Source organism: Phanerochaete carnosa (genome assembly GCF_000300595.1).
Source record: "Phanerochaete carnosa HHB-10118-sp unplaced genomic scaffold PHACAscaffold_8, whole genome shotgun sequence".
Classification (NCBI taxonomy): domain Eukaryota; kingdom Fungi; phylum Basidiomycota; class Agaricomycetes; order Polyporales; family Phanerochaetaceae; genus Phanerochaete; species Phanerochaete carnosa.
The window spans coordinates 236,389-263,927 of NW_006767635.1; the positions used below are offsets into that span (position 1 = coordinate 236,389).

Sequence of the window (27,539 nt, forward strand, 5' to 3'; positions counted from 1 at the left end):
TATGGAGGTTACGGATACCTGGAATACGACTGTACAGTACAATTAAACATACTAATACAGCTAGTAATTTACGGTTGAAGAAGAGATACGAATCATCTTTAGCCGAGCTACAAGGGCTGAGTTAGGGCTACAGGGGGGCTAGTGGTACAGAAGGTATGAGAGAGTCCACGGGGTATCTTGTACGCGAAACTGCATTTGCCTATCCTCGGATGCGCTGATGGGGCTCCTGCCAGGGAACACCTATGGCACAACAATCGGCAACAAGATAAGCAAAGGCAGATGTGGAACCAACCAAGTTTATCGAAGATCTCCTCCTCGGTCTCTGATGCAATGATGACACCTATCCCCACGACGCGTCAGCACCGCACCATAGTGAAAGAGGTGCGCAAAAGAGCACCTTCGCTGAGCTTCTCCGATCTCTTGCTCGAATTCCTGACGACCATGTCGTACAAGCCGCGCTGGTTCAACGAGTAATCCATCTTATTCGCCTTGGCGCGCATCGAGCGGTTGAACTGCGCATGCAACTCTGTGAGCACGAAAGCTCAACATACGAATAAGCAGAACACTGACGATGTCGTCGCCAGTAAAGTACAGCAGCGCAGCGCCCCTTTGCTCGTATGGTACAGCAAGGAAATCTAGAACTCATGAGCGCTCGCTCTCGCCGGATATATGATAAGTTGGACGTACCGAGGCGCCGCACAGGACTATCATCGTCCCTGCGACAGAGGCCGTGATACACGAGCTCGGTGCTCCACCAGTTGCTGGGAATGCTGAGGTGGTCGACGATGATGCCGTGCATCTGACAGAGGTTCACCATCCGCTGCGCAAGGCCCTTGTGATGCTTCTTATCATCTGTCGGGCGTGTGATGAGAATGTCGATATCCCCGCAGTCAGCCTTTCCCCTGTGCAGCGCTCGTCAGCAGCCATGCAACGACGTCGTTACGTGTAGGGCGGCGGTACCTGCGGTAGCTCCCCATGATCTCGACGATGAGCTTCTTGTCAATCCCGTGGGCTGTAATGGGCTCATGAACCCGAGGAAGTACATGAAACAAGCTTACAGATACGCACCGATGTCCTTAATGCGTTGGAATATCTCGCCAACTTCCTGGCGAGAGATACGCGAGTTTATATCTGATAGATCCATGAGCCGCTAGACGGACCGCTGTCGCCCAAGACTCGTACCATCGTAATACTTGAGGCCGAGCTCCTGCGCATCGCTGAGCTTGATGCCTCCCTTCCTCTGGTGGATGTCGTCTAAGGTCCGGCAGCCAGCCGCGTACCACTTTAATGATGTGATAGACCCTACGCAGATATATGAACTCAGGCACATGCCAACTGATACATTACACTGACCAACACCGTAGATGCCCTGGAACAGTCGCAACACGTCAAGCTCCGCGGTCATCTCGAACTGCAGGCGACGTAGCCGCCCGGTCTTGATAATTTCCATAATCTGTAACTCCGTTAGTCTGATTTTCTTGACACGGATGACGTTATGAACACCTTATCCTTAGTCTTCTTTCCAGCGCCATTGATCTGTACCAGTTCTTCGCGAGACTCTATCCTCTTCGGATACTCTCGAAGGCTTTTGATGACTGAGGAAGTTTGTGGGAGACGTGCCTGATGACAGTGAGGATCGGCTAACCTTTTCTATACGTGTCTGCCCTAAAGTTATCGCTCTCCGCTTTTCTGATCTCGTATATTTCCTTCAACTGCGTGAACTAGAATTCGGGAGCAACGCGAACGAATCGTCCTGCGGTTAGCACGCAAGAACTGACTAAAACCGAGATCCGAACGCACGATATCGATGATGTCCTGATTAGGACATTCTCCCAACTTGGGCCGGTAATCCGGTACGTTGTCGCATTGGAAATGCTGAACGGGCATGGTACATCAGAAACGCCTTCATTGAGAACGTAGATGCCCATACCGAACGTTGTCCACCTAGGATAACAGGCGGCTCGACTTCAAAGTACCCTTCAAGCTAGGCAAAAGAAAGACTCTTATAACTATGTTTCCACAGTAATTCAGGGGTGATGCGTACCTCTTCCTCCTGCTCGGCTCGCGCGACGCCATAATACTGTGCCAAAGGGTCTTCGCTACTGTCAGCACCAGGCGGTACCGGGATGCGTGACGACTCGCCTTCCGCAGAAGGGCCACCGCTACCGGCAGCGCCGAATGAAGATCCCGAGAGGCAACCTTGTTTTGGAGGCAGATCTGGCTGGGCCTCCGCGGACACCGCTGCCTTCTCTTTGTCCGCATGGCCTTCAGTGAATTGACTAGAAAAGGGAGCAGTTCGCACGACGGGGACTTCGAGGACATGGCTATATGCGTACCTTGCGCACCTTGTGCTCTGCCTTTCGCTATCAAAGTCGCTCTCGTCAGAATTCGCAAGCCTCTGCTTCCGGACTTTCGCCTCGTTCTTCCGGTCGCGGTTTGCGGCTCCGTTTGCCTTCAGTTTGTCCTGGCTAGCGGTCGTGGGTCGCAACACGGGAGCCCTATTCGCCTCCGCGGGGTCAGGCTGCTTGACTACGTGGTCCTTGTAGCTCGGGTGTCGCTCCCAACGGTCAAGCCGTGGCCTCTCTTCGCCAGACGTCACCCAACTCGTTTTGAGGATCGGTATATGCGCTGGGACATCCTTGACACTCTGCAGCCCATGCTTCGCGCAAAACTGCTCCTGGGTAAGCTTCGGCTCGGTGATGATGATCTCTATCTCCGCGGGATCGTACGTGGGCATGAGTGTCGCACCGAACGCGACGAGCTGTGGGGGTGGAAGGTGAGCTCCGATTGCGCGCGAGCGTTGGCGTGGGCGGAGCACTCACCCGCTGCATCTTTGTCCTTGTCCGCTCGCCAGCTTTGTCCGTATCGCAGCCCACGTAATAGATTCTCATACCCTTGAGGAACGTCGTGTTCTTCGCTTTCTTTGGCGCATTCAGGGAAGTTACCTGGCTAATGTATGCCGCGAACTCGGCCGGGCTCATCTCCTTCTGCTCCCTGAGGGGCCTTTTCTTGGGCTTTGCCGCCGACTCTTCCACATGCGCACCGCTTGGTGGTTGCTCATCGTTCACTTTCTTCTTGCGCGATGTAGTCTTCGTCCGCGGGGGAAAGGAAGGCGGGGGCTGTTCGTTCGCGTTCTGAGTACTGGCGGCAGTGGTGGTGTCTCCCGAGCTAGGACTGACGGCCGCTGCAGTGCAGCTAGGGCTCCCATTTCGAGCGCGGGCGTTCCCAGGTGTCCGAGCGCGCCCGCTGTTCCCGCGCTCAAATTCACTCTTCACCGCTGATGACGACGGTGCTGCGACTCCATCCTCGAAAGATGTCGCCCGAATCAGGGAGCTACGCTGGGCAGAGGGCTCGTCTAAAGTCGCCGCTTGAATGTCGGGCGGAGGCGAATGGTACGCGCGTATCTGCTGAGACACTGCCTGGCGATGCTGAGGTGAACATTCCTGGGATAGCCCGGACGCCGACGTTACCACGGCTGGAATGAAATTGGGATCGAGGTCACTCTGATGTGATTCATGCTGTTGCATTATGATCGGAGAGGCTGACAGAGACGACATGCCTCCGTCAACGAGCTTAGACGATCTTCCCACCTGGTCATCATTCGGTTCCTCGTATACGATAAGCTTCCCTGCCTTAGGACCCTTGTCAAAGCTGCGGCTAGTATCGGATATGAGTAACCATCTGACTAGGAGCCTTACGAATACGCACGTATGACAGGTACCGGGACTGTCGGTCTGCACAGAGTTGCATGCGGGATTGTAAACATTACGAGAGGCCGCGGTCAGATTGGTCAGGCTCTGCTGACGTCTTTTCTTCTCTGGGGCCCCGCTTTCTCTTGATGCTTGGTCAGGAGACTTCCTCTTCCCGCTAATACAAGGTCGTGTATGAGCGTACCGACCCAGAATGGGTTCACTGCGCGTACCTGTGTATGCACTCTTCCGGGTTCGACATATAAGCGTCCTGGCCAATCGTATCTTCTCCCGCGTATGCGGAAAGTGGAGATGCTTTTGGCTTCTGTCGGACACACATGCTGTGGCGCATCGCGCTAATCGTCGCGTCTCGCGGCGTCTTCGTCCGATGGTCACTACTATGCTGCCCTGTGCGGACAGAAGAGCTTCCTTGAGCAGACCGTCTAGTAAAAGTTGATCATTGTAGAGAGAAACGCGGGTTGACGAGACGAGGATATCTACCTGTCACCCACACGAGCTGCGAATTCTTCTTCAGTTTCGTCAGGCGCGTTCATCCGGTCGTCTTGCTCTACAAAAAAATTTGTGGCCGCATCACAGTCCATTTTTTCGAAAATATGGGGAGGGGAATGGCTGTGGTAGCCCCTGGCAAAGAGACAGAGGGGCCGCGGCGCGAGTTCGAGCAAGTGTCGTGGGTCCCGGCCCCGACCTGGCCTAATTAGGGCTCCCGACCGGCGCGGCAGACTCTCACACTTGGGCGAGTCAGTGTCTCTTGGCCAAAACGGGCCATGTATTGCTCGCAAGCTGTAGACGGAGTCAGTAACAGATCGGCGTTGTAGAAAACACCGTGAAGGATACCTGAGAAGATACTGAATGGAAACAGTACCCTCGAAGCGCTCTCCGACAGCGTGTCCTAAATTCGGATTTCTTGGGATCAGCAGACTTAGCCGAAGCTTGTACAGCTGAGACATGAAGAATTATTGAGTGTAGTCAGGGAAGTCAGGGATGTGGATTAGCTTTTGTGCCATGAACAACGAGAAGTATCCGCGATAGACGCGAAAAAAAACTGGCCTCTAGATGCTGACGTTGTGTTATATACTACTTGGTGTGGAAAGGCGGTATGTGTTCGCTGCGAGCACTTGTGTGCGTGTTGTGTGCCGCGTTGTCAACGGCGTCAGACCCCGAAACTCGGTAATTCATGCACGATGTCCCAATAAGGAAGCCGTAGTTTGACCACTAGAGCCTCAATGTCCTCGCTTCATATACTCATGGCCTACGAGAACATATTAATAGCCTGGCAGGTACATCCCTTGTTTTGCAGCTGTGCGACCCACCTCATATCCCGCAGCTTACAGAAGTCGGCGGATATCGGAGGCACTGTCGGTAACCGACTCCCGAGGCACAATTCTTTTCTGTATATGATGACCCTACACTCCACCTTTTTTTACCCTGTGATTTAGGTTGCACACCCTTCTACCGTCTCCTCATGGGCGAGGACAAGCTGTTAGCAGAAATTTGTGCAAGGCCAAGGCGTGAGAAATCACAACATAGGTAAACATACGCGCCTACAGAGGCCTTGCGACTGGTTCTGAGATTTTCAACTTAACCTGCCGTGTTGCACACAGGAAGACGGGGTCTAGCCTCCCGGGCAGGCTCCCTGTGGACGCGCTTCTGGCCGTGGAACATGGCGAGCCGTGCCGTCCGGGGTAGTGTCCATTCTACGAACTGTCGGGTCTTGAAAAGCTGCTGGAAATCCAGAATTCTACTCCGCACTGAGCTTCCCTCCTCACGCGCATGCCCGACTTTTCCACGGTATCACGGGCACCATGATGAAAGCTATGCACGAGACGACCGTTCCTCCAGCGTCTGGACATGACAACCCCTTCTCGCGCCGCACCCGTTTTCCGAAAATGCACAAGTTCAAAAGTGTCCAACATCGCGGACTTGGTAATTCTGCAGGCATGGGCAGCTTATCGCCTTTTTGTTTTTCCCCTGATGAAAGGCACTGAGATCACACATATCCGATTGGCTGAGGTACCCTGTCTTGTTCAGCCTGGCCCGCGGGCACGCGTCCAAAGACCCTAGCCTCTCCTTTTGGCCCTGGATTTGCCAACGCCTCGACCGCCGGTGAAGCTGCGAAACTTGCTTCGCCATATTTGCGTCGATCTCACGTCGTCTTTAATACCGGCCGCTGATCAACCTCTCGAGCTGTCCCGGTCAGCGACCCTTTCTTGCGCGTCCTTCATCTAGGGTATCCCCTGCGATCGCGCTTTGATCAGGCAGCCGACACCTACTGTTTGGCCCGAGTCTGTGCAATTGTATATTCGATTATCGTCGGAGTTTCTGAGACTGTGCTTAGCAGTCCGCTCGAGGGGTATCTAGGGGACAGCTCGTCCCGCCGTCTCTTGTTCTGCAAGTACGCTTCCATCCTGCAACGCTCGCAGCACAGAACACTCACCATGGCCATCCTCATCCACCGCGTCCATTACAGTAACAACCACAACCACGACATGGAAAACTCCGAGCCTGATCCCAACGACTCGGACGATGGCTCCTCCGTGTCGTCCTTTCGTTCTGACGCATCGTCAGACGTCACCCAACTCGACCCCACCGATTTCGCTGAATACTTCCGCGAGCGGGATGGTCGACTATTCCATTCTCATGGTAGCTCCCCGTATCCGCTTCCTGTGGATGCAAGGGAGCAGGAAGTGAGTAATTCGTCGCTTACGCTGTTCGACGACGACTGACGATCGGGAATGCCTCAAGAGGGTCAACGGACAGCACGAGCTCCTGCGCCAGCTACTGGGCAGCAACTATCTAGGCCCAGTCCGACAGGTGGTGAGGAGACAGAAGCGTGTCTTAGATCTCTGCACGGGTACGGGTCGCTGGTGAGTCGAGGCTTTTTGATGGGTCATCACGCCGTAGTAAAGTTCAGCACCAGGGTTCTCGATATGGCGGACGAATTTCCAAACGTTCGCTTCGACGGAATAGACATCGGTACGAAGCCAAAATCCCTCTTCTTCATATCTCCTCCGATTCTGCCATCTGACCCGCTCTGTTCGCAGTGCCCATCGCCACACGTACCCCTCCCGACAATGTTTTCATCGAGATGGCCGATGTCAACGAGCCGTGGCGTTATCACAATGGCACGTTCGACCTCGTGCACGCCCGCTCGGTCTCGTTGGCAGTACGTACCCCTCCGCTGCGCCACACCGCGCGTACCGCGCCCGCTGACGCCCGCCCCTTTCCACTAGATGCGCGACTATCCAGGGATGCTCGACCAGGCTGCGCGCGTGCTCCGCTCGGGTGGGCTCTTCCTCGCGTGCGAGTGGGGCCGCTTCGTCGTCATGCGCGACGGGCGCGATCTTGCCGCGGCGGCGCCCGCGACGTGTCGCTTCTTCGAGGCTGTCGGGGCCGCGCTTGCCGCACGCGGCGTCGTGCCTGTCGCAGAGTACCTCGAGCGCTCTGTCCACGACTGCGGCCGGTTCGAGCGCGTCGAGGCGCGTTGCTTCGAGGTGCCCATCGGCGATTGGGACCCTGCACGCGCGCTGCTCGGCGTCGGCAACCGGGGGTTCCTTGCCATGTACGTCGAGTCGCTCCGGGCACTACTGGTGGAATCAGGGAGGCACGCTGCAGATGTGGAGGCTCTCATCCGCGATGTACAGCGCGAGCTGCAGACCGTGCGCGGGATGTCGGCCTTCTACTTTACTGTGCATGCACGTCGCATTCGCGTGCGTCATTGAGTTGTGTGCTGTATCTGGGGAGGTGTATCTGTATGGACGATACAGGATGCTGATATTTGCTGACGAAAATGCCACGGAAAGAAGTCATTCGAAAGGAGTGATAAATCGGCAATAAGGTAATTTACAAATTTAAGCTATGGGTGTCTCCGCTGCAGGAGTCTGAGGACCGGTCTTTCTCCTTCGCCTCGATCCCAAGCGCACACTCGGGCGGCTCAACGACTGCTTCGCAGCGAGCCTCTGCGAGGCCGCAACCCTCTTCCGACGCTCCCTGAGCACATGCACGGCAAACCGCTCCTGGTCAGTGAGCGGGCCCGATGCCGCGCTGTCTGTGCTCGCGCAGCGCGACATGTCCGAACCAACGGTACATGTCGAGCTCGTACGCGCGAGGGGCGTGCTCGCATGGTGCGGCGTGCGCGGCGTGGCGACCAGCTTCTTGGAGCGGCCGCGCTGCAAGCGCTTGCGGTCGATCGCCTGCTGCAACGACGACTGCGAACCGCGGCGCGACCTCGGTATCTGCGGGAGATCAAAGTGCGGGCTTGGTGAACCCTGGACAGAACCGTCGGACGAGTCGTAGTGGCTGAGCGGGGACGGGACTACCAGGTGCGGGGAGAGCGCCGGCGCAGAGGAGGGCACGTCCAGGTGGGTGTGCTGCTGCATTGACGAGGGCATGGGCAACTGCTTCTGCTGTAGCCACTCGCAGAGACACGTAGGTTCGCCGGAGGGCTCTAGACCCGCATCGTCAGCTGGGGATAGACATACGGTGCATCTTGGGGTAGGATCGTCCGTGCTCGCTTCTGGGAGGCTGATCTTAGATGTCGTCGGATCGTCGAAAGGATTATCAGCAGCCACGGTCTGGTGATCTTGCTTCTCCGGCAGACGAGTCGTGCTAGCCAAGGAAGCTCTTGAAGCGCTGCTCACTACAGCTTGGAATGCATTGGCAATATTTGATCGCAGAGACGCTGCCCAGCCATCTGGAGGCGCGGAAACACTGCTTGGCTCTTCAGTGTTCCGTTTCTGGTCCTCATGTTCTGCGGGCGCGTCCGTGATGTCCTTCTCTTCGACGATGCCCAGGCCTTCCCGAGATCTGACCCGCAGAGGAGACCATGGGTTCTTGAATCCATCGTCGGGCCTGTAGACGCTCCATTTTTCAGCAGCCAGAGAAGCAGCAGGCTGCGGCTCGACGACAACTCCCTGGCGCGAATTTGCCCGGCTGCCGTCGTCGCTGGAAATATCACCGGGCACATAGTTGGCAACCTGGAGAAGTCCAAGCTCTGGCTCAAGATGGGGTATCGTGTCCATGTGCGATAGTGGTACCGGACGGAACGGGCTGGCGGTGATGGGAATGTCGTACAATCCGTGCGCAAGTTGGCGTTCGGCGTAAGAGCGTCCGGTGGATCGAGGATCGGGAAGCTCGCTGTCGACTCGATCCTTGGGTTCCTTCGGCTCGTCATTGCGAGCACCAAAGCGTCCATAGTCGTACGCGCCTGCCGTGGATAGACCGCCTTCCATGTCACGATTCTTACGGTCCCAAGGCCAGAGTATTCTTGCCCTGCGACGATGGCGACAAGAGCGAGAGTATATTCGATAGAGGTAGGTAGCAAGAGCAACGAATATAGCAGCAGTAAAGATAGATGCGAGTGCAATGCCAAGGTAGAGTTGACGATGGTCCCGGGAACCAGTAGAGGTGGTTGCGGCCGCCGGGGTCGCCGAGCTTGGAATAGAGCTAGAGGAAGCGGAGGTGGAGGTGGACGAGGTAGATGAGACAGTATTCGAAGTAGTTAGCTGCGAGGAAGCCGCGCTGCTACTTGAAGTGCTTGAGGAGGAGACGGTCGAAGTCGGTACAAAGGAGCTTGCGGATGCGTTTAGACTAGAAGAAACCGCAGATTCCAGCGTACTTGTTGGACTGCTTGCCAACGAGTTCGCGCTTATCGAGTCGGCTGCAGTAGACGGCGACGGGAGAGAGGCCACGCTCAGAATTGCCGTGGGTCCCTGCTGATACAGCACAACGCGGGTCAGTTGTCATCAGGCAGATACCTCTCACTGTATAGCTTACAGTAGATATAGCAGTCTGCTCGTTCGCCACAACTGTCGCCTGAGGACCAACTGCGCCTGTATACTGCTGCAGTCGACCAGTCACAACTTTCGGTATGGCAGGTATCCGGTCGCCCGCTCCATATGCAGCGACAATCTCGCCTCCGGGGCCTATAAGAAGGGCATCCTTTCGCGTGAACAGCCCGTGACTCTGCGAGCGCAGATGGCGAGAGATCAGCCTGCTGAGCTTGGGAGCCATGCCGAGACGTTCGCAGAGCGTTGAGAGTGCGCGCCTGGCGCAGGTTTCACGGAGCAGCCAGTGCTCGAGCAAAGTAAAGGAAGGCGAATGCGCATGCTGAGGTTAAAGATGGTATGTTATACTTGATTCCGCAGGTTGTCAGCCTAGCGATAGTCACGGTAAGCCTCAGAACCGGGAGAGAGCGCAAAGTGAGGCGTACTTGAACCGAGCGTCTATCATAGTTTCTAAATGAAGTAATGCAGCTCACTGCCGTTTTCTCCGAACTTAAGACCCTACCTAAGCAGCTTTCGACGTATTGCCTACGAAAAATCCATCCAGATGTGGAGAGCCACCCAGGAATTATACAGAGGGTGCCAGAGGGATACTGTAGCTGAATTAAGCCTGCGTGCCGAGCTGCCTAAAAGAGCAATAGGCGCTTGAGCTCGGTGAAATCCGGGCACTCCTCAACGTCGGTCGCGCTGAACGCGGCCGTCTGCTCCCATTTGTTCTACCACCTCCATAATATGCTGGCCGCGAGGACATCTGCGTCACGCGCGACCCGCGCTGTGCGCAATTTTGCGACTGTCGTCGATGCTGCTGGCGTAAAAATTGCCGCGGCGGACAACGGTGAACCTACCTCGACCGTTACCTTCCTCGTCAAGGCTGGCAGCCGATACCAGAACAAGCCTGGTATTGCCCACGCCCTGACCAACTTTGCCTTCAAGGTACGGACTGGTCCTGTTCGACTGTGTGGGCGCAGCGGGCTGAAGTTGTGGAGGAAAGAGCACAAGCAAGCGCTCCGGTCTCGCGACGATTCGCGAAGCTGAGCTGTATGGTGGTATCCTGTCTTCAAGCTTGTCAAGGGAGCACCTGGCATTGACAGCAGAGTTCTTGCGGGGTGATGAGTGAGTCCCATATTCGTGTGCCGTCCTCCGCATTCTCACCCGACCGCCAGGCCGTATTTCGTCGACGTCCTTTCGTCATTCGTCACCGAGGCAAAGTTCACTCGCCACGAGCTCCAGGAGTCCATCGCGCCTGTTTGCGCCGCGGAAGCTGCTGCTGCCGTGTCCAACCCTGCTACGCGTGCCATTGAGCTCGCACACGTCCTCGCTTTCCGTAGCGGCCTTGGCGCGCCTCTACTCTCGGCTGAACACGATCCGGTCGACGTCGATGCCATTAAGGAGTACGCGTCAACTGTCTTCTCTAAGGGCAACATCGCCGTCGTCGGCACCGGCATCTCACAGGAGACTCTCACCCGGCTCCTCGACAAGTCACTAGGCAAGCTCTCTGCCAGCTCCGCGCCGAGCTCGTCCGCGAGCAAGTACTTTGGCGGCGAGACCCGTGTTGAGGGCCATGGTGGTCCCGAGACTGTCTTCATCGGCTTCGGCACCACTGGCGCGCCCGCCACTGAGCTCGCGGTCCTCACCGCGCATCTGTCGCCCAAGCCGTCCGTCAAGTGGTCGAAGGGCCTCTCGCCGATCGCTGCTGCTCTCCCCGAAGGCGCGAGCGTCCAAGCTGTACTCCTCCCCTATTCCGACGCGGCCCTCTTCGGTCTGCTCGTTCAGGGTGCGACCGCTGAGGAGGTCAAGACCGCCGGCCAGGCCGCGGTGAAGGCGCTCAAGGACGCTGCGAACGTGAAGGACGAGGAGCTCAAGCGCGCCGTCGCCAAGGCCAAGTTCTTTGCCGCATCGGCAACCGACGCCAAGTCAGGCCAGGTCGCTGCCTTCGGCAGCAAGCTCCTTGCGGGCTCGCAGCCATCTCTCGACGAGGCGCTGTCTGCGTTCGACAACGTCAACTCTTCTGCTGTTGCCAACGTAAGTCGCCTTTCATCCTGTAATGCAACTCTTGCTGAGGATGCCTGCCGCAGGCCGTCTCTTCGCTCCTCAAGTCGAAGCCCACATACGTCGCCGTCGGTGACATCAAGGCTCTTCCCTACGCTGACGAGCTAGGACTGTGACGTGTTGATAATATAGAGTCGTCGCTGAAAATGCTGGTCTCGTCTGCCACACATGTACAGGCGTAATCGATATCTTTGCAAGCTGTTGGACTGGCGGACAGCGAGTAGATGGGACTCTCGTCATTGGCCCAGAGTCGTGAGCTATGATTGGCCAATTATGCTGACGCACGCTTCCGTAAGCGCCCATTTGGGGAACTGGTTTTTCGGCCGAGTCTGGCTAGGTCTGCGACTCTGCGACCACCACCATCGCCTTTGTGGCGCCATCGCCAGCAGCCGTACTCAGCCAGCAAGTACGCCTGTACCTCAATAAAATGTTTCGCATCTCGCACCTCAAGCTCCGGCTTTTTGTTTCCTTGTCCGTGAGTTCTCGGCGCGCTGGAGAACCGATTACTCTGCAATCTGACGGTCTTGGGCATGCGAGATCTTTCACCTAAAACTGTACATCTGCATCTATGATAGAATCATGCGACCTTCGAAGCTATCATGCCTCGAATCATACTTCGCCCACATCAAGTACTCGGGCACGCGCGGTGCGAGGAGCAGGTACAGCCCACAACTTGCTCACGCTTGACCCTAATACACCCTGCACGTCCTCCTCCTCGTCATTATACTCACTTACTTCGACATGCCCGCCACAGAGAGGTGTGTGCTGCCAGTGCCGATGCCGTCACCCAAGGAAGGATGCACCTTCAAGCATCCGCCGATAGACGGCTCCTGCACTGTGCCAGAGCTGTATGACTGGCATTACGTGCACAACCCCGGGCAGCCTGTTTTTGTCTACCAAGATCGTGAGAGCGGCGAGCTCGTGCGCCTCACGTATCATGACGTCGTCCCCGCCATGCACAGAGCAGGCAGGACCGTTACAAGCCTGGCGGGCGCCGACGTCGACGCCGACGCCGATGCGCCTGCGCAGACCAGCGTTCTTGGCCCGGTCGCAATCATTGCAACTTCTGGTGAGCTTTCGTCAGATTAAGCATGGAAGACTTGCATGAGTCGCTTACGATCCGTAGAGAGCGCACACGGGCACACCCTTAGTCACCAGAGCGTCACCGAGAGCTTTCGCCAGAGGTCCACCTCCGTAGCCCTGAAGTACATCTAAGTCATTGAGCTGATTTTGCTTCGAGGGTACTCACGATGGCCTTAAGGCTCTTCAAGACGTCAATGTCTTCCTCCGTGTGAGACCAAGCCTATGAAATGATGTCAACAGCTATGCGCGCGGATCAGGGAGAGATGGAAGCGTTTTACCTCTAAGTAGCTTGGCACACAGATCACGAATGTGGGCTTTGTGTCCCGGAAAGAGTCCATCACGATCTCAGGCGTCGGGATAACATACGGCGGCCCAGGTGGTAGGGTAGCTGCTGTGTATCCGCTCGAAACCTAGCATTTTCAATGTTGTGAAAATGCCGAGGTGATCTGTGGCATATATACTTACAAGAAAGGCGATGTGATTCAGGCCGCTGGCGTGGGCCATCGAAAGGCCCTGGATGCCGAACACCTCGTCGCGGAGGTCATGCGAGCCAAAGCCTGGGGAACAGTTCACACTCTGCTGTGTGCTAACGTTTCGTGCACTTACATGGAGTCGCTGCTACCTGCAGAAACGAGGCATGCGTCCAAGCGATGGGCTTGGGTAGTGATGTTGATCCTAAGAGCAAAGCGGTGTCAACAAATAAAATCCATCACAGCTGTCCTCGCTGCGCACCAGATGAATGCACATAGATGGCAGGACTTGTATAATCGTATACCCGCTCCGGCAAAAACTCGGCGGGCCGGTCCTTGTCGAATATCTCGGCAAACTTGGGCATCGGAACAGCAACCGGAGGCTGCCCTCCGGCATCCACAATCAGTTCGAGCACCGCATCGACAAGCGTGCGCGCGGGTTTGTCGTCGCTGACAAGCACGTGCGTTGTCGACGTCTCTCGCAGGAGATGTGCGATGGCCGCAGGCGAGTTTGTCAGCGCGATAGGCGCAACGGCGAGCCCCGCTCGGAGCATACCCGCGACAGTGCAGAAGTATGTAATGGAGTCTGTAGAATGTATTGTTAGGGTTTAGAGCGTTTAAAATGAAGGATTCTAAATAGCACAGAAGCTGGCGTGCTTGGCCATTTCTTCCCCGGTACGTGACGGCCATGTACCAATTTTGGCTGCCGCAGATTTTTACATACTAAAACTTGATGGTCTAGATGTTCTCGGCAAAGACTGGTTTTACTTCCGCATTAATAGGCACGCTTCAGTGGAGCTCGTCCCCGCGGGGCCGGGCATCTACGAGCTGATCGCAATTGTACGTTCACCTTTAAACTTGTCACGGATCCCCCTCACACCTTCGGCCCAGCAAACCGCTACTCATTTTCTGCCGATCATTAACACCAAGATCAACAGCCACGATGGGTTTGCCACAAATGACCTTCTGGAGAAGCATCCAGAAAAAGAAGGGTTTTGGAGGATTTATGGCCGTGCAGACGACCAGATCACGCTTGCAAACGGGTATAAGGTTCGCATTTGATGACCCTGGACTTCTTTGGTGCTGACTGGGACCCTCACAGACCAATCCAGGACCAATAGGTTTAGTGACGACATCGACTCTGCCCCATCCTTTGACTGACGTGTTGTGATATTAGAAGCGGCTCTGTGCGAAGACTCAAAGGTGAAGGCAGCTTTGCTCTTCGGACGTGCACAGACGCATGTTGGAGCACTGGTCTTCCCAACCGAACATGTCGACCCGGCCGACGCTGAAGGCGTATTACGGTTTAGAGATCATGTTTGGTACGTGCAAGCTCGCTATCCATGGAGTGATTTTTCACACGTCTCATGCAGGCCAACTGTCGAGCGGGTTAACGCTACCGTGCCAAAGCATTCCCAGATATTCAAGCAGATGATCCTTGTCGCGTCTCCGTCAAAGCCTCTGCTGTATACAGAGAAGCATACGGTCCGCAAGGGAGCGACGTTGCAGCAATACGACGAAGAAATCAAAACAATGTACATCCTAGATGATGCGGATGGTCCCGAGCACCTAATTGCGCCTGAGAGCTGGACACTCACGGACGCAAAGAATTTTGTGCGGGCGACTGTACGCCAGTACGCACCAACGGTGACATCTGATAGCCAGGACCTCTTTGAGCACGGATGCACCAGGTGAGATATTAGCCTCTGACAGTACCGCTTGAGCTGACATCCCCACAAGCCTTCACGCGCTTTGGATCGGCAACACCATCATCCAGGCCCTGCAGCTCTCCCGCGAACACCGTTCGCGCAACTTCGTGTATCGCCACCCTACCGTGGACTCTCTCTCCGACTTCGTGTTCGGCCTCGCCCAAGGGCGCACCAGTCCGAACTCGGAAGAGGCACAGCTGCAGGCGTCCCGGGCAGCGCGCATGTTCGCGCTCGTCGAGCAGCTCTCTTCCAACCTGCCGCCGGTCTCTCAGGGCGCGCCCGTCGTCGATGATCGCGGCAAGGCTGTGGTCATCGTCACAGGCACGACAGGCGCCCTGGGCGCGAACGTGCTCGCGAAACTCCTTGGAGCGGAGGACGTAGCGCAAGTGTACAGCCTGGACCGCACGGCCCCGGACGGTGTGCCGCTGGCACGGCGGCTGGAGGAGAGTCTGGAGAAGCGCTGCCTCGATCCCCGCCTGCTTTTGTCGCCAAAGTTGACGTCTCTTGAAGCTGATTTTACTGTTCCTGGCCTCGGGCTTCCGGATGATACTCAGCAGGAGGTGGGCTTCGCTTTTAGCTGACAGCTGCTGGCACGTCTGACCTCGCGTCTGGAAGCTGCGAACTAGCGTCACCCATGTCTTGCATCTCGGTACGAGCTGTCATATATTAGCTTTGCGCCACCATGGTCGCTCACACGGATCCCACAGGCTGGCCTGTGAACTTCAATCTGGCGCTCGAATCGTTCGGAGATGCGCTGGAAGGATTAAGGGAGCTCGTTAACTTTGCATTAGCGTCTGCGACGCGACCGCGCTTGGTCTTTGCGAGCTCGGCAGGCATTTTCCAAGGTACGCTTTGTTGTTGTCCGTTGCGGCTCTAGCTGATATCGAGGCCCTAGCAGGTCCGGGAAGTGTAGGACCAGTGCTAGAACAGCCTATCCACGATCCCAGCGCCATCGCCGAACTGGGCTACACCGAGTCAAAGTGGGTCGCGGAGCAAGTGCTGGCCAGGGCAGCGAAAACCCGCGGGCTACAGACGCAGGTTGTGCGCCTAGGCCAACTGACCGGCGGCGCAGGCGGCTGCTGGGACACCAAGGAATGGGTGCCGGCGTTGGTGCGGACCAGCATCTTTCTAAAATGCCTACCGAGACTCAGCGGGGTGCGTCTCCCGTGTCTGCTCCATCGTGATGTCTTTTCACTTAACTTCAAACTAGGATGCCCAATGGCTCCCTTTGGACTGTGCCGCCGCTGCAATCATTGAAGCGCGAGATGCACCGCACGACATCTTGCACCTCGTCCACCCAGATCCCGTGCCGCTTAGCTCCATGATGGAGATGATCTCCGAGGAGCTGAGCCTGCAGCTCTGTTCGTACGACGAGTGGCTGGGAATGCTGGAGAAGCATGCTGCGGCGGATGCTATAGACGAGGCGGCCGCGCAGGAGTTGCCAGCGCTGAAGGCCCTGGACTTTTTCAGGGGCCTGCGGTCTGCTGGAACGGCCGATGCTGATGTGCGTTGTGGCAACGCTGCACAGGCATCTGGTTCCTTGGGGCGAGCCCGACGCCTCGGAGCGGAAGATGTTAAAGCTTGGGTCGAGTATTGGAAGGCTGTAGGCTTCTTTTAACCTGAGATGGCCACTGGAGCATGATTGGCTCTTGAAACTTGACGACGCTGTGATATCACAAGAAATTCGCGAGATCTGTCGGCAGCAACGGCGAGCGGTTCGTAAACTATGATTACTGCAGGCGAGCGCCACCACGCTATTGCTGGCCGGAGGCTGTGATCAAATAGACGACGAAAGATCTTTTCCACGTCCATTAGAAGGCGATAGGATTGTTTCCGGGTCTGCCGACGTGGCCCCGTGTCTCTGCGCGAGTCGGGCTGCAGGTTCGAGCCCAGGTGCTTTTTTATTATTATCCCCAGACACTGATCTGAGACTTCAGGGCGGTAGCGGCCTCGCCCGCCTGACTTGTGGTCGGGCCCGGCACAAAGCCTAATGGCAAATGTGCTGTTCTACCGCCGACATATGCGCATTCGCCCAATGTGTTCGCACCATCAATGAGGCGAAGCGATCGCGGTCAGTGTTTCAAGCGATCATCAAAAATCTTGGGGAGATAACCATAAAGACGAGCCTTGGCTCGCGCCCCGCACCGGACTCCTGTCGCTGGGCCTGCATGTCATCTCTCCTCCTCGCCGTCGAACCTGGTGTCCTCCTCAGGAATGCCACAAGTGCCCCAGTCACAAGCGGCCCAGTCCACACACGGCATTACACCTACTAATATGTCAGTCGGTGTTCACATGGATAGTCAAATTTAGCTGACGTGTTGGCCGCTGCTCAGCGCGGGTCCTTTGGTGTGTGAAAGTTTGTCAGGTCTTGTCAGTGCTGAACTTATGCTCGACACGCCACTAGTTGCTGGGCTATCTCTTCAACTGGTGTCTTCATGGAGCGTTGTCCGTCCAAGTTTGTGAGTAAAGCTCGAGCAATCGACTAGGCAGTCAGTTCTGAGAAACACCGCAGACCTTTTTTATCTGTCATTTCCGAAGGATAGAACAGTCACCAAGGCTCTGGTGTACAGTGTCTATCTTGTAGAGTGCGCACAGACCCTTCTCGTCACCCACGATGCCTTCAACACATACGCACTACACTTTGGGGACATCGCCGTTTTGGAGTCGGCTCAGTTGGAGTGGCTTGCAGTGCCAATTATGAGTGGTGTTGGTGAGCGGCCACTCGCAGTCTGGGCTTTGACGATACTCAGCGTTCAGCATCCACCCAGTCAGCTGCGCAGTGCAAATGTTTTATGCGTATCGCGCGAGCGTGCTGTCCAGCTCGAAGTTGCTGGGTCTCTGTATAGCCTTCGTACGTTGCAGACTTCTGCACCACCCACAGTTTGCTTGATGAGGCCCCTTCGCTTTAGATTGCGCTCTTGCAAGCCGCCGCCGCCGTAACACAGGGTGTCCAGGCCCACATCATCGGCAACTTCAGAGACCTTGCGCAGGCTTTTGTGAGCTGCACGGTACGGCGAATAAAATTGGCGCCGAAACTAGACTGGCGCTGACAACAGGATGGAAAACAGATCTGGCTCGCTGGAAGCGCGGTGTGCGATGTGCTCATCGCCGCTTCGATGACGACTCTGGCAGGTCTTTCACTCGGCGTCCGCATGGTTGTTGGTGCTCATCATGATACAGCTGCTCGGCAAGGACACGAGATCACAACCCTTCATCTCCCATCTCGTGCATCTCGCCATAGAGACGGGCATCGTGACCGGTCTGTGTCTCTGACTTTGTTCGCATCGCGCCAGACGCTGATCCAGGCCTCGTTTTGCAGCCCTCGCGGCAACCCTCGCGCTCATTCTGTTCCTCGCCGTGAAGCACCATTCGTATTACGGCTCGGTCGCGCTCGTGCTCTCAAAACTCTACTCCAACTCGCTGCTCGTCATCTTCAACAGCCGGATCACCATCGTCGGCGGGCGGAACTCGCATTCGCTGCGCGAGAGTGCACGCTTGCGGCCCGCCAAGACGTGCAACAGCGAGTGTGGTGACACGTCGTCCATCATGCTCACCACACGCATACCGGGCGCGGTCTCACTCGACCCTATCCAGACCCACATCGAAGTTGAAGACCTCGTGTGTACGGAGGCACAGGTGCGGCAGGGATACGTAGCATAACTTATTGACACTTTTATGATTGTCGCTGCGGTTGGGTGATACCTGCAACTTACTGTATCCATAGAGCCGGTCGCCATTCTGGGAGCCGTACTGTATATTATATTCGCCAATACTCAATCACACGAGTTCATATTACAACAGCTGTGGTACATTATGGAGAGAAGCGAAGAAATGGCAAGTCCTTCAGGCCAGAATCCAGATGAGAGGAGAAGAAGAAGCTGCTGTGATGTTCACAGGGACTGTGTTTACCAAGCTGCCTTGATCATGTCGGCTGCATGCTCCGCGAGGATGTATGTGGGAGCGACCGTATGTGCAGAAGGGATGATAGGCTGCGAGAAGAACCACCAAGTTAGGGCATGCGTGCGCGCCAGCAGCAGAAAACGCTACTCACGATAACCGAGGCGTCCACGATACGCAGTCCGCTCACGCCCTTGACGAGCAGCTGCGGGTCCACGACACCCCACGACGCGTTCTTCGGCGACATGCGCGCCGACGACGTCGGGTGCCAGATGGTGACGATCGAGTCGCGCGCGGCAGCGACGATGTCCGCGTCGGTCGCCGCGGTGCCGACAGGCCCGAAGCGGCTGACGACGAAGCCCTGCCACGGCGGCGCGGCCATGAAGTCGCGCGCGGCGTGCACGGCCGCGAGCATCGCGGCCTGGTCGAAGCTCGTGTTGAAGAAGTTCGGGTTGATGAGCGGGAACACGAACGGGTCCGCGCTCGCGAGGCGCACGCTCCCGAGCGACGTCGGCGACACGACGGCGGTGTTGATCGTCACGAAGTGCCCCGTCGCCGGCTGCGCGAGTGTCGTCGCCGCGAAACCGTCCGCCCAGAGCATCTCGTAGTGCCCCGAGCCCGGCCCCGCCGCGGGGTCCGGCACGCTCTCGAAGATGCTGTCGTTCGCCGGGAGCCGCAGGAAGGCGACGGCGTTCGCGGGCGCGTTGCCGAACAGGCCCGTCTTGTTCGCCATCCACTGCGCGAGATCTGCATCGGAGATCGTCGCGTTTCGCAGCACGTCGTCGAACGTGTTGTTCGAGTTCACGACGAAGTAGTTGGACATGATCGGGTGGTCCTGCAGGTGCTGCCCGACGTCAGGCAGATTCACGATGGGTTTGATCCCGAGCGACTGGAGCTCGTTCGCGTCGCCGATGCCGGAGAGCATCAGGATCTGGGGAGTGTTAACGGAGCCGGCGGACAGGACGACTTCGTTCTTTGCGGTGACAGTCGTGCGTTTGGCTGCAGCACAATGAGCAAGAGCTACAGATAGGCGAATAACCAAATCTACTCACCAGATGTACTGGGCGCGAACTCGACCTGTTTAAAGACCGGCGTCCCTTTGGTGGAGCCCGATTGAACCAGCCTCGTCACCGTGTTATCAATGAGGACATGGAGGTTCGTCCGGTTGATGTTGGGCTCAAGGTATGCCGTCGCAGAGCTGCTGCGCACCCCACCGCCGATAGTCGACTGGGCGATACCTGATCACAATCTCCGTCAGGACATGTCATTCGGAATAGAATGGTGGCTGCTCACCGACACCAACGGAATTCCCAGATTGGATGTCCTCGTTGAACGGAAACTGGGCGCCGGAGGACTGGCTGGTGTTGACAACACGTTCGTCAAGTTCGGTGGGCATACCGGGGAGACTGATCTCAACTGGCCCAACGCCATGGTCCGCAGGAATGACCAAGCCAGTAGTGTTGTGGCCGTCGACTGGGGGGACGAGACGCGAGCTCTGCGTATCACTATGATCAGACACAGCTTTCGAAAGTGTATCATGAACGAAAACAACGGGGTATAACGGATCACGCGGGATCGCAGTCCAGCTAGGACTACGCAGTCACTGCGCCCCGTCCAGATGCTGCTCGGCGTTGAACGCCAGAAATGGTCTCGTCTGTTTTGCCTGCGAAGCAGCGTGCGATGCTCGCAGAGACCCGGGTGTATTGGTAGAGGATTGCGGGCAGGCAGACAGACGAAAACCGGGAGCAAAGCATACAAAACAAATAATGCCACAGAAAGGAAATGAGTACCGACCTTGAGGTAGTATTGCTCCACGTTGTTCCACGCCCAAGACTGGTCGCCTGTCAGCGCTGCCCAGCGGTTGTACTCGTCATCGGAGCCACGGGTGTAGGTCAAGAAGTCTACGGCGAGCCGACGGATCTCAGTATCTCACGAACGGGGGAAACGTAGGAGATACCATACTGATGGAACTGCTGCCGCCAAGCACGCGCCCTCGAGAGTACGTTAAAACGCGGTCGTTGAGCGCAGCCTGGGGCGTCGTGCTGTAGTTCCAGGTGACCGAGGAGTTGGGCAGGTTAGACGGGGCCAGGAACGGCACCTCGACACCCAAGACGCCTTGGTTGCTGGGCAACCCACGGGCGTGAGTACGCGTTAATTAAACCTTACTGAGTGGGCTTACGAGATGCCTGCTTCAATAACCAGAACAGAGAAGTTCGGATTCTCTGTAAGTCGCGTGGCAATGACGTTGCCGGCCGCGCCAGCTACGCATGGGTGTAAGCATGCTTGTAAAGGAGGCTCCAGCAGCTGAGGCATACCTCCGATGACGACAAAGTCGTAGCTCAAAGTCGGCAGCTGCGACGCGTCGGTGTATAGAGCTGCGTTTGCGACGTTCGCGGTGGCTACCAGCACCGCGAGGGCTATCTGCGCGCGTACCGACCTGAAGCAGCGCATGTCGGGGCTTGAGTGAAGGAGAAGAGGGCGTCGAGCGTATGCCCCGGTTGCAGTGGCGTAGCTGAGACATCATAGTCACTTTATACGTCCTCCAACGGCCCAACGCAACATCCCATCAGTAGAAGCGAGGGCGATCCGACGGTGCGTGAGAGGCACGCGGCTTCCAGGAGTAAAGACGGCAGACCTCTTGCCGGACGCTGCGGCAGTATTTGAACAGCGGACTTGTCGGTCGTCTGATGTCAAGGCACCAGGTCGGTTTGATGTGGCCTCTGGACGTGTCCCCGACGCAAGCTAGGCTGCATCCAGATGTCAGCGCAGACATCTCGCAGTCGGGCGCACCGCGGGCATGCCGAGACGGCTCGGAGGGCTGGCAAAATGACGAGGGATATTAATGCGAGCATGCATCAATAACCCCACAGACACGTAAAGATGAGAGCGTAATGAGGGCGGACAGAAGGTTTCAAAGCGCACCCGACACTCGCCATCACCGCCCCCTTCCCGTTTGGGGAAGAGTGGGGCGTCTCGTCTCTGCCGATTCGGCACGCTCGGCTTCCTCGACCTGCGAGGTTCAGCGAGACTGGACAGTTTCCTTGGTTTCCTCAAACGCGCCGTGGATGTACCCGACTCCCCAGGCAGACATGCACTAGACATAGACCAGGCATGCGCTAGGCATCCACAGTCTTCCGCCCGGCACGACGGTCAAACTTCTCCTGCGGAGATGTTTGCAATCGTTCTCGGGCGTTGGCCCATCTTCACACGACGAAGTTATGCACCGGAATATTAATGTACTTCTTGTCTGTGATAGGAGAACAGCCCACGAACACGCTCTCGACGACGACCACCTCCCCTGCCAGCCATGCCCTCGACGGCCGACGATAATCCACCGCCGCCCAAGGCGCCTCCTCCCGAGCAGCCCCAGCCGGAGAACAAGCTCTGGCTCGTGTTTATAGGTCTCATGTGCTGCGCGTTCCTGTCGGCGCTCGACCAGGTCAGGGTTGGCCACTGGCTCAGGAACGACTGTCAGCTCACTCGCGTGGACAGACGATCGTTGCCACCGCTCTACCTACAATCGTAGAGCACCTTGGAGACGGCAAGAACTACAGCTGGGTCGGCACGTAGGTGGCGCAATACTGCCGAAATTGTGCGGTGCTAACGGCCCCTATTTCACTGATGCCATTAGTGCCTACCTCCTGGGATCCGCTAGTCTGTCGCCTCTCTGGGGAAAGCTCTCAGACATTCTTGGTCGGTATCACTCTCATTTATGAGCTCTGGCTGCGTCTGATCGCTGCCGCAGGTCGCAAGCCAATCTTCTACGGCTCAATTGCTCTATTCCTGGTGCGAATCATGCTCACCCTTCCCTTGCTCATGACGAAGCTCACAGTCAACGACGTGTTAGATCGGTTCTGCACTATGTGGCGCTGCGCAAAATCTGACCTGGCTGATCGTCTGTCGTGCTATACAAGGTGTTGGAGGCGGTGCTATCTACCAGATGGTGCAAATCGTCATTGCGGACATTGTCCCCCTCAAAGAGTGCGTGGTTTGTATCTGCCTCGTCTTTCATCTTGATTATGACGTGCGCCGGGTGACAGTCGGGGAAAGTATAGCGGATATGTCGGTGCAGCATGGGGCATTGCCAGCATCGTTGGTCCCCTCGTTGGTGGTGTAAGTCTGTTCGCCATGGTGAGACGGTGGTTCTGACCCATGGATATAGGCATTTGCTGACCACGTCACTTGGAGATGGTACGTCGTCGTTGTACTATGATGACTCCTGTTGACGCGATCTCTTACTGTGAAGGATCTTCTACATCAACCTGTGAGCGCAACAAAGACTGCACGCAGAAGGAGAGCTAAAGCGTCGAATTTCAGACCATTCGGGGGTCTTGCCACTCTCATCTTGTTCTTCTTCCTCAAACTTAAACCCCACAAAGGCAGACCGTTGCGAGAGCACGTTCGCGAGTTCGACTTTCTTGGATTGGCTCTGGTGGTCGGAGGCGTCGTATGTGTGCTTATCGGCTTTAACAACAGCGGGATCACTTGTGCGTACTCAACTGAAACAAGCCTGATCTATGCCTAGCAGCCGACTATATTCTTAGGGACGTCTGCTGAAACGATCGTGCTTATTGTCGTCGGTGGCTGCCTCCTCCTGGCGTTTGTGGCCAACGAGCTGTTGACCACGCGCTCTCCGATCATCCCTCCCCGCATCTTCAAGGTAAGTGTCCTACCTCAGGACTCGGAGCCGGTTCTTAGTTTCATTTCAGGCGCACGCCCCGGCGGTTATCCTCGTCACTACCTTCTTCCATGCCCTGGCGTTCTTCTCAGCGTCGTACTATCTGCCCGTGTACTTCCAAGTCTTGGGCAACTCGGCGACCGGAGCTGGAGTGAGGTTCGTGATATCTGCCTCTGTGTTTTAATTCAGGCTCTGACAGCACGTCCGCACTGCCAGGATGCTGCCGTTCTCCCTCGGCGGTGCTCTCCTCGCTCTCGTATCCGGTCAGATGCTCTCGCGATACCGCCAGATCACCGTCCGCGGGATCATGTTCTTTGCCTGGATCCTCATCACACTCGGCTTCGGGCTGATGATCTCGCTGGACGACCACTCGAACAAGTGAGTCTCGATGTCCCTGGCCTCTGGGTCTCTGACGTGCAATTAGCGCAAAGAAGGAGCTCTACCCCCTGATCGCAGCCATTGGCGTGGGGTGTCTCTTTGCTGTAGGTGTCACAGTCGGTGTGGAAACGGACCGCCGTTCTGACAGGGCGACCCTGACGCACGCCAGGTGCCGCTCATCGGGCTGCAGATGATCATGCCTCTCAAGGACATCGCGACAAGCACGGGTGCGTTCGGCTTCATTCGGTGCGCGTCTCTCCCCGCTCGGCCGTATCCTCCCGCGCCTGACAGCTTCGCTCTCTCCCTTTTTCCCCAGCCAACTTGGAGGCACGATGGGCATATCCATCGGCCAGGCCATCCTGTCCAGCGTACGCCCCTCCCAATTGTCCGTCCCATCATAGATCAGGAACGCTCACCACGCCGTCCGTGCCTGGGCACATGCACAGACCCTCCGCCGCAAGGTCTCGACGATCCCCGGGCTCACGTTCGACACCAGCCCGGCCGCGCTCAGCCAGGGCGTGCGCCAGCTGCAGAACATCCCCGTGCGTGCGCTCGCGGCCCCTTTCGCGTCATTCCCGCCCTCCTCTGATCGCTGACGCCCTGGTCTTTTCTTTTTTCTTTTTCTTTTTTCCTCGTGGCGCACAGGACGTCGCGCAGCGCGACGCGGTCATCCACGCGTACTCGCAGTCCGTCAGCGAGATCTGGCTCGCCATGGTGCGCACGCGTCCCTCTGCGTCTCTCTGTCCTTCTTCGCTCACACGGCACACATCCCGTGTCTTTCCTTCCTTGCTTTGATTCTCAGACGCCAATTTTAGGCGCTGGTTTGGCCCTCGGTGAGAGCGGCGTGTCCTCGCTTCCTTTTCGGCATGCCTGAGCCTGACCTTGCGTTTTTCTTCTTCTTTTCTTTTCTTTGCGCAGCGTTGACCCTCAGGCCCAGCGGGTTCAGGCGCATGGATGCCCCGCCGGCGGCGGCTGTTCCTGCTCCAGCTGAGCCCGTGGAGACGGAGAAGCCTTCCGGCTCGCCCGACCTCGAGAAGGGCGTGGAGGCATCGGACAACGCGGCGTCGAGCGGGGCGGGCTCGACAGTTGACGTTCGGGAGGCGGCGTTGCCTGCGGTCGCAGCAGATGGGCCTGCTCAGCACGAGTAGTGTGTCGTACGCCTTCGTTTCTGATGCGAGTTTCTCGTGTTCCATGTTCGTAGTCTGTTGTATCGTATACCCACTATTCGCCATATATCCGTTCGTTGTTGTTGTTCCTATGAAGCATAGTCTCGTAGCAATATATATGCTGCTGCTGCTGCTGCTTCTTGGAAGTAACAGAATGCGTCATGTGGCATTTATGTGTGCGAACGACCTGGGGAATGTCAAACTGCGCGTTGTCGTCGACAGTCGTCCACCAAGTGTACAGAGGGAGGGGTCCGTGATCCGCGGTCTCAACCATCATGTTGTCACATCCGCATATTACACATGGGAGTATATAGTACACTAGCTTACAGCAACACGACAACAGCACAGCAGCCATGATTATTCCGTCCCGATTACAGGCGTTCCACAGGCCCAAGTTGCAGACAATGAAGGGATGGCGAGAAGAAGCGTGAGCAGACGTTTTCTAGACCTCCGGCGCCAGGCTCGAAGGCTTCTTAGTAGACTGCGCACAAATCAGACGTTCAACCGTCAGCCCTCGTTGTTCCTTTCCGACGAGCAGAAACACAAAGCGCACCTGATCCTCCATCTGTATCGACTCGGGGTCGGTCCCGATCCAGCTCTCCTCCTGCACGTGCACGCCGCCGAGCGAGCCTGCCGTCGTCGTCGCCGCGCCGTGCGAGCCCCATTGCACGGCGCGGAACGTGCTGTGCGCGCCCGGCTGGCTCTTCGTCGCGGCGGAGCTGTACGAGCTGCCGATGGGATAGGTCGCGTTGCGCCCGCCGACGATGCGGATGCGGCTGTTGAAGAGGACGAGGAGCGAGTTGCTGTAGAGCTTCGCGAGCGTGAGCGCGACGCAGCCGTGGTACGAGTTGTGCGGGAACGCGAGGAAGAGGATGATGTCGATCGTTGCTGCGACGGCTGTGCGCGCGGGCGAGAAGGGAAGGAAAGGGATGGAGGGGGGGGGGGGGGAGGAAAGGAGGAAGGTGAGAGGTGAATTCCTGTTTGCGTGCGTGGGGCGAGAATAGAGAAGGCGTGCGTACCTGTCAGCATGCCTGTCTCCACGATGAGCCGCACCAGCTTCGTCACGACGGCGTGCGTCGCGGGCATCTTGGTGTCGTTCTTCAGAAGCTGTTCGCGCGGTGGCATCAGCACATCTGCCAACAGATCCGCAGACGGCATCAGTAACTTACGAGGAACGTCATGCATCCTGCGATGATCACGTCGCATGCCGCGCTACCCGCGAGCCATACCTGCGTTGTGGCAACGTGAGCAGAGCTGTTGTCTGACAGTTGTACAGAAGGCGGGCGTACCGTGCAGCTGGCAAATGCCTCGGTCGCCAGGTCAGCAAAGTTTCCAATTTTGAAGGCTTGAGCACCCTGAGCGACCGCAGATGAACCTTGTAACAGCGCAATCTAAAGTATACATTCAGTATCAAGGTACTCAGGTGTCACGTATTTTGACACGCACTAAGCAGATGCCCAAGCCGAGTACCCTCGAGCCGGAAAGAACGCTGACACGGTAGGCATAGTACATCTGTACCGTCGCGCTCACTGTTGACCCGGATGAGCATGAGAAGAAGGGTTTGATGAGAGCTGTACTAACCGATGCCGCTGAAGATAGGCACTGCCAACCATTCCAGCTGTGCTGAGCCGAGCGCGACTATGTTCCCATAGCCTTTCGCATAGGCATTGAAGGCGTCGTGTGTCACAAGTACTGTCTGCGTCGTCTCGATGAGGAAGACACTGTAGACAAGGGCCTTGACTACCCGGCTGTCTTTTGGGAACGCGAGATGGTACAGGTCTGTCGCGGGACACGCTCAGCTTTGCATCGTGTGCTAGACCGCTGTCCACGATACTTACAGACTTGCACGGATAGGACACCGTACAGACCCCAGTTGAAGAGGTAACCCAGGAGCTACAAAGTCTATCTCAACCAGGGTCACAATGCAGCGGTCGTGCGCTTACCAATGGGCCGGCGCTGTCAGATAGCGGGTCAACGACGGTAGTTTGAACCGAGTAGCAAGGCGACTTACATGGGAGCGATGTCCGCTGGGAGAGTCTCCGTTACGGTCGACATTATGGACGGAGCTGCCGTTGAGAGATGTACACCTGGGTATGCAAAGGGTAGAAGCAAGGAGCAGGCACCGCTGCAAGGTTTGGCGTCAGTCTCCGTCTTATGCGACTTTCACCGGAGGCATCCATCTGACGCCTCCCTACCTGATCTCGCTGATGTCCCGGGCTATCAATTGGCGGCCAATGCCTCGCTGTCGGATGTGGGAAGCGACTGCAGCGATATGGATATGTCTGCCAGAGGGTGCGATGGCGCGATGTTCGCTGGGAGCAATGAGGCCGGAGGCAGTCGAGGGTGACGCGAACGGCGAGAGCACGGTTGATATCACGTCTGTGCGTCTGATGAACAAGGGGCAGTGAATGGAGGCCGCCGGACGCCAGCTGTGCGAGCCCAGCGTGCAAACCACATGCTCTCCTCTTTGCTCCGCTCCGCCATGGGAAATCCGGCCGCGCCATACCAGGAATCTTCCTGATGGGCGTCGCTTTCCCGATTGGCTCGTGCAGGAGCTTCTATTCCAGATCGTCTGCACCTCACGGTTCCGTGAATCCACTTTCTGGCCGCGTTTGTCCC

General features: G+C 56.9%; 10 protein-coding genes across 10 annotated transcripts; 5 read left to right on the forward strand and 5 right to left on the reverse strand.

Annotated features, from left to right (window-relative positions):
* Nucleotides 1-356: 356 nt before the first annotated feature.
* Nucleotides 357-4,657, reverse strand: PHACADRAFT_30808 (uncharacterized protein; the record flags this gene model as incomplete). The annotated part of the gene is made up of 18 exons (XM_007398469.1): nucleotides 357-526; nucleotides 552-635; nucleotides 688-902; nucleotides 961-1,012; nucleotides 1,069-1,131; nucleotides 1,183-1,302; nucleotides 1,354-1,453; nucleotides 1,504-1,595; nucleotides 1,646-1,721; nucleotides 1,801-1,875; nucleotides 1,931-1,984; nucleotides 2,045-2,279; nucleotides 2,337-2,761; nucleotides 2,823-3,657; nucleotides 3,709-3,867; nucleotides 3,923-4,132; nucleotides 4,191-4,490; nucleotides 4,545-4,657. The coding sequence occupies 18 exons, from the start codon at nucleotides 4,655-4,657 to the stop codon at nucleotides 357-359; spliced, it is 3,378 nt and encodes a 1,125-aa protein (XP_007398531.1).
* A 1,602-nt stretch (nucleotides 4,658-6,259) lies between these two features.
* PHACADRAFT_51948 (uncharacterized protein) lies at nucleotides 6,260-7,414 on the forward strand (the record flags this gene model as incomplete). Its single annotated transcript, XM_007398494.1, has 5 exons — nucleotides 6,260-6,394; nucleotides 6,453-6,574; nucleotides 6,628-6,683; nucleotides 6,752-6,873; nucleotides 6,941-7,414. Coding segments are annotated over 5 exons (909 nt in total), but the record flags the coding sequence as incomplete, so codon positions are not given.
* Nucleotides 7,415-7,535: 121 nt separating this feature from the next.
* Nucleotides 7,536-8,097, reverse strand: PHACADRAFT_260536 (uncharacterized protein; the record flags this gene model as incomplete). Its single annotated transcript, XM_007398565.1, has 1 exon — nucleotides 7,536-8,097. A coding segment is annotated over exon 1 (523 nt), but the record flags the coding sequence as incomplete, so codon positions are not given.
* Nucleotides 8,098-10,213: 2,116 nt separating this feature from the next.
* On the forward strand, nucleotides 10,214-11,738 carry PHACADRAFT_260537 (uncharacterized protein). The gene is made up of 4 exons (XM_007398566.1): nucleotides 10,214-10,423; nucleotides 10,482-10,603; nucleotides 10,654-11,512; nucleotides 11,566-11,738. Exons 1-4 carry the CDS (start codon nucleotides 10,223-10,225, stop codon nucleotides 11,653-11,655), a joined length of 1,272 nt encoding a protein of 423 aa, XP_007398628.1. The 5' UTR covers nucleotides 10,214-10,222; the 3' UTR covers nucleotides 11,656-11,738.
* A 151-nt stretch (nucleotides 11,739-11,889) lies between these two features.
* Nucleotides 11,890-13,646, reverse strand: PHACADRAFT_211549 (uncharacterized protein; the record flags this gene model as incomplete). The annotated part of the gene is made up of 8 exons (XM_007398567.1): nucleotides 11,890-12,369; nucleotides 12,437-12,605; nucleotides 12,657-12,739; nucleotides 12,789-12,842; nucleotides 12,901-13,032; nucleotides 13,088-13,179; nucleotides 13,229-13,297; nucleotides 13,355-13,646. The coding sequence occupies 8 exons, from the start codon at nucleotides 13,644-13,646 to the stop codon at nucleotides 12,271-12,273; spliced, it is 990 nt and encodes a 329-aa protein (XP_007398629.1). The 3' UTR covers nucleotides 11,890-12,270.
* A 39-nt stretch (nucleotides 13,647-13,685) lies between these two features.
* On the forward strand, nucleotides 13,686-16,596 carry PHACADRAFT_211550 (uncharacterized protein; the record flags this gene model as incomplete). Its single annotated transcript, XM_007398568.1, has 12 exons — nucleotides 13,686-13,692; nucleotides 13,741-13,767; nucleotides 13,835-13,932; nucleotides 13,984-14,142; nucleotides 14,195-14,213; nucleotides 14,270-14,414; nucleotides 14,466-14,783; nucleotides 14,833-15,361; nucleotides 15,417-15,450; nucleotides 15,509-15,646; nucleotides 15,700-15,956; nucleotides 16,012-16,596. 12 exons carry the CDS (start codon nucleotides 13,686-13,688, stop codon nucleotides 16,417-16,419), a joined length of 2,139 nt encoding a protein of 712 aa, XP_007398630.1. The 3' UTR covers nucleotides 16,420-16,596.
* Nucleotides 16,597-17,205: 609 nt separating this feature from the next.
* Nucleotides 17,206-17,691, forward strand: PHACADRAFT_100484 (uncharacterized protein; the record flags this gene model as incomplete). Its single annotated transcript, XM_007398569.1, has 3 exons — nucleotides 17,206-17,260; nucleotides 17,314-17,511; nucleotides 17,570-17,691. Coding segments are annotated over 3 exons (375 nt in total), but the record flags the coding sequence as incomplete, so codon positions are not given.
* An 851-nt stretch (nucleotides 17,692-18,542) lies between these two features.
* Nucleotides 18,543-21,184, reverse strand: PHACADRAFT_260543 (uncharacterized protein). The gene is made up of 8 exons (XM_007398570.1): nucleotides 21,014-21,184; nucleotides 20,878-20,959; nucleotides 20,661-20,821; nucleotides 20,493-20,599; nucleotides 19,992-20,193; nucleotides 19,751-19,936; nucleotides 18,853-19,697; nucleotides 18,543-18,790 (listed from the first exon to the last, which is right to left on the reverse strand). Exons 1-8 carry the CDS (start codon nucleotides 21,147-21,149, stop codon nucleotides 18,707-18,709), a joined length of 1,803 nt encoding a protein of 600 aa, XP_007398632.1. The 5' UTR covers nucleotides 21,150-21,184; the 3' UTR covers nucleotides 18,543-18,706.
* Nucleotides 21,185-21,980: 796 nt separating this feature from the next.
* PHACADRAFT_260555 (uncharacterized protein) lies at nucleotides 21,981-25,002 on the forward strand. The gene is made up of 18 exons (XM_007398571.1): nucleotides 21,981-22,137; nucleotides 22,191-22,264; nucleotides 22,330-22,391; nucleotides 22,444-22,484; nucleotides 22,546-22,679; nucleotides 22,739-22,811; nucleotides 22,861-22,889; nucleotides 22,945-22,962; nucleotides 23,016-23,185; nucleotides 23,243-23,358; nucleotides 23,408-23,532; nucleotides 23,593-23,754; nucleotides 23,801-23,858; nucleotides 23,924-24,000; nucleotides 24,071-24,122; nucleotides 24,201-24,296; nucleotides 24,400-24,468; nucleotides 24,557-25,002. The coding sequence occupies exons 1-18, from the start codon at nucleotides 22,006-22,008 to the stop codon at nucleotides 24,626-24,628; spliced, it is 1,560 nt and encodes a 519-aa protein (XP_007398633.1). The 5' UTR covers nucleotides 21,981-22,005; the 3' UTR covers nucleotides 24,629-25,002.
* A 169-nt stretch (nucleotides 25,003-25,171) lies between these two features.
* Nucleotides 25,172-27,256, reverse strand: PHACADRAFT_260563 (uncharacterized protein). The gene is made up of 11 exons (XM_007398572.1): nucleotides 27,116-27,256; nucleotides 26,932-27,045; nucleotides 26,864-26,876; nucleotides 26,759-26,813; nucleotides 26,502-26,699; nucleotides 26,367-26,449; nucleotides 26,210-26,311; nucleotides 26,090-26,149; nucleotides 25,940-26,027; nucleotides 25,474-25,817; nucleotides 25,172-25,401 (listed from the first exon to the last, which is right to left on the reverse strand). The coding sequence occupies exons 2-11, from the start codon at nucleotides 26,973-26,975 to the stop codon at nucleotides 25,363-25,365; spliced, it is 1,026 nt and encodes a 341-aa protein (XP_007398634.1). The 5' UTR covers nucleotides 26,976-27,045; nucleotides 27,116-27,256; the 3' UTR covers nucleotides 25,172-25,362.
* Nucleotides 27,257-27,539: the final 283 nt, after the last annotated feature.

Bases quoted from the DNA above. Each gene is read 5' to 3' on its own strand.
- PHACADRAFT_260555 (XM_007398571.1), top strand. From the start codon at position 22,006: ATGCCCTCGACGGCCGACGATAATCCACCGCCGCCCAAGGCGCCTCCT. The intron at 22,485-22,545 runs GTGCGAATCATG...ACGACGTGTTAG, and splicing joins GCTCAATTGCTCTATTCCTG to ATCGGTTCTGCACTATGTGG. The intron at 24,297-24,399 runs GTGCGTGCGCTC...CGTGGCGCACAG, and splicing joins GCCAGCTGCAGAACATCCCC to GACGTCGCGCAGCGCGACGC.
- PHACADRAFT_260537 (XM_007398566.1), top strand. From the start codon at position 10,223: ATGCTGGCCGCGAGGACATCTGCGTCACGCGCGACCCGCGCTGTGCGC. The intron at 10,424-10,481 runs GTACGGACTGGT...TGTGGAGGAAAG, and splicing joins TGACCAACTTTGCCTTCAAG to AGCACAAGCAAGCGCTCCGG. The intron at 10,604-10,653 runs GTGAGTCCCATA...CCCGACCGCCAG, and splicing joins GAGTTCTTGCGGGGTGATGA to GCCGTATTTCGTCGACGTCC.
- PHACADRAFT_260563 (XM_007398572.1), bottom strand. From the start codon at position 26,975: ATGTCGACCGTAACGGAGACTCTCCCAGCGGACATCGCTCCCAT. The intron at 25,818-25,939 runs GTACGCACGCCT...CCGCGCGCACAG, and splicing joins GGAGACAGGCATGCTGACAG to CCGTCGCAGCAACGATCGAC. The intron at 25,402-25,473 runs GTGCGCTTTGTG...ATTTGTGCGCAG, and splicing joins CGATACAGATGGAGGATCAG to TCTACTAAGAAGCCTTCGAG.
- PHACADRAFT_260543 (XM_007398570.1), bottom strand. From the start codon at position 21,149: ATGCGCTGCTTCAGGTCGGTACGCGCGCAGATAGCCCTCGCGGTGCTG. The intron at 20,600-20,660 runs GTATGGTATCTC...GGCTCGCCGTAG, and splicing joins TGGCGGCAGCAGTTCCATCA to ACTTCTTGACCTACACCCGT. The intron at 20,194-20,492 runs GTCGGTACTCAT...AGTGATACGCAG, and splicing joins TGGAGCAATACTACCTCAAG to AGCTCGCGTCTCGTCCCCCC.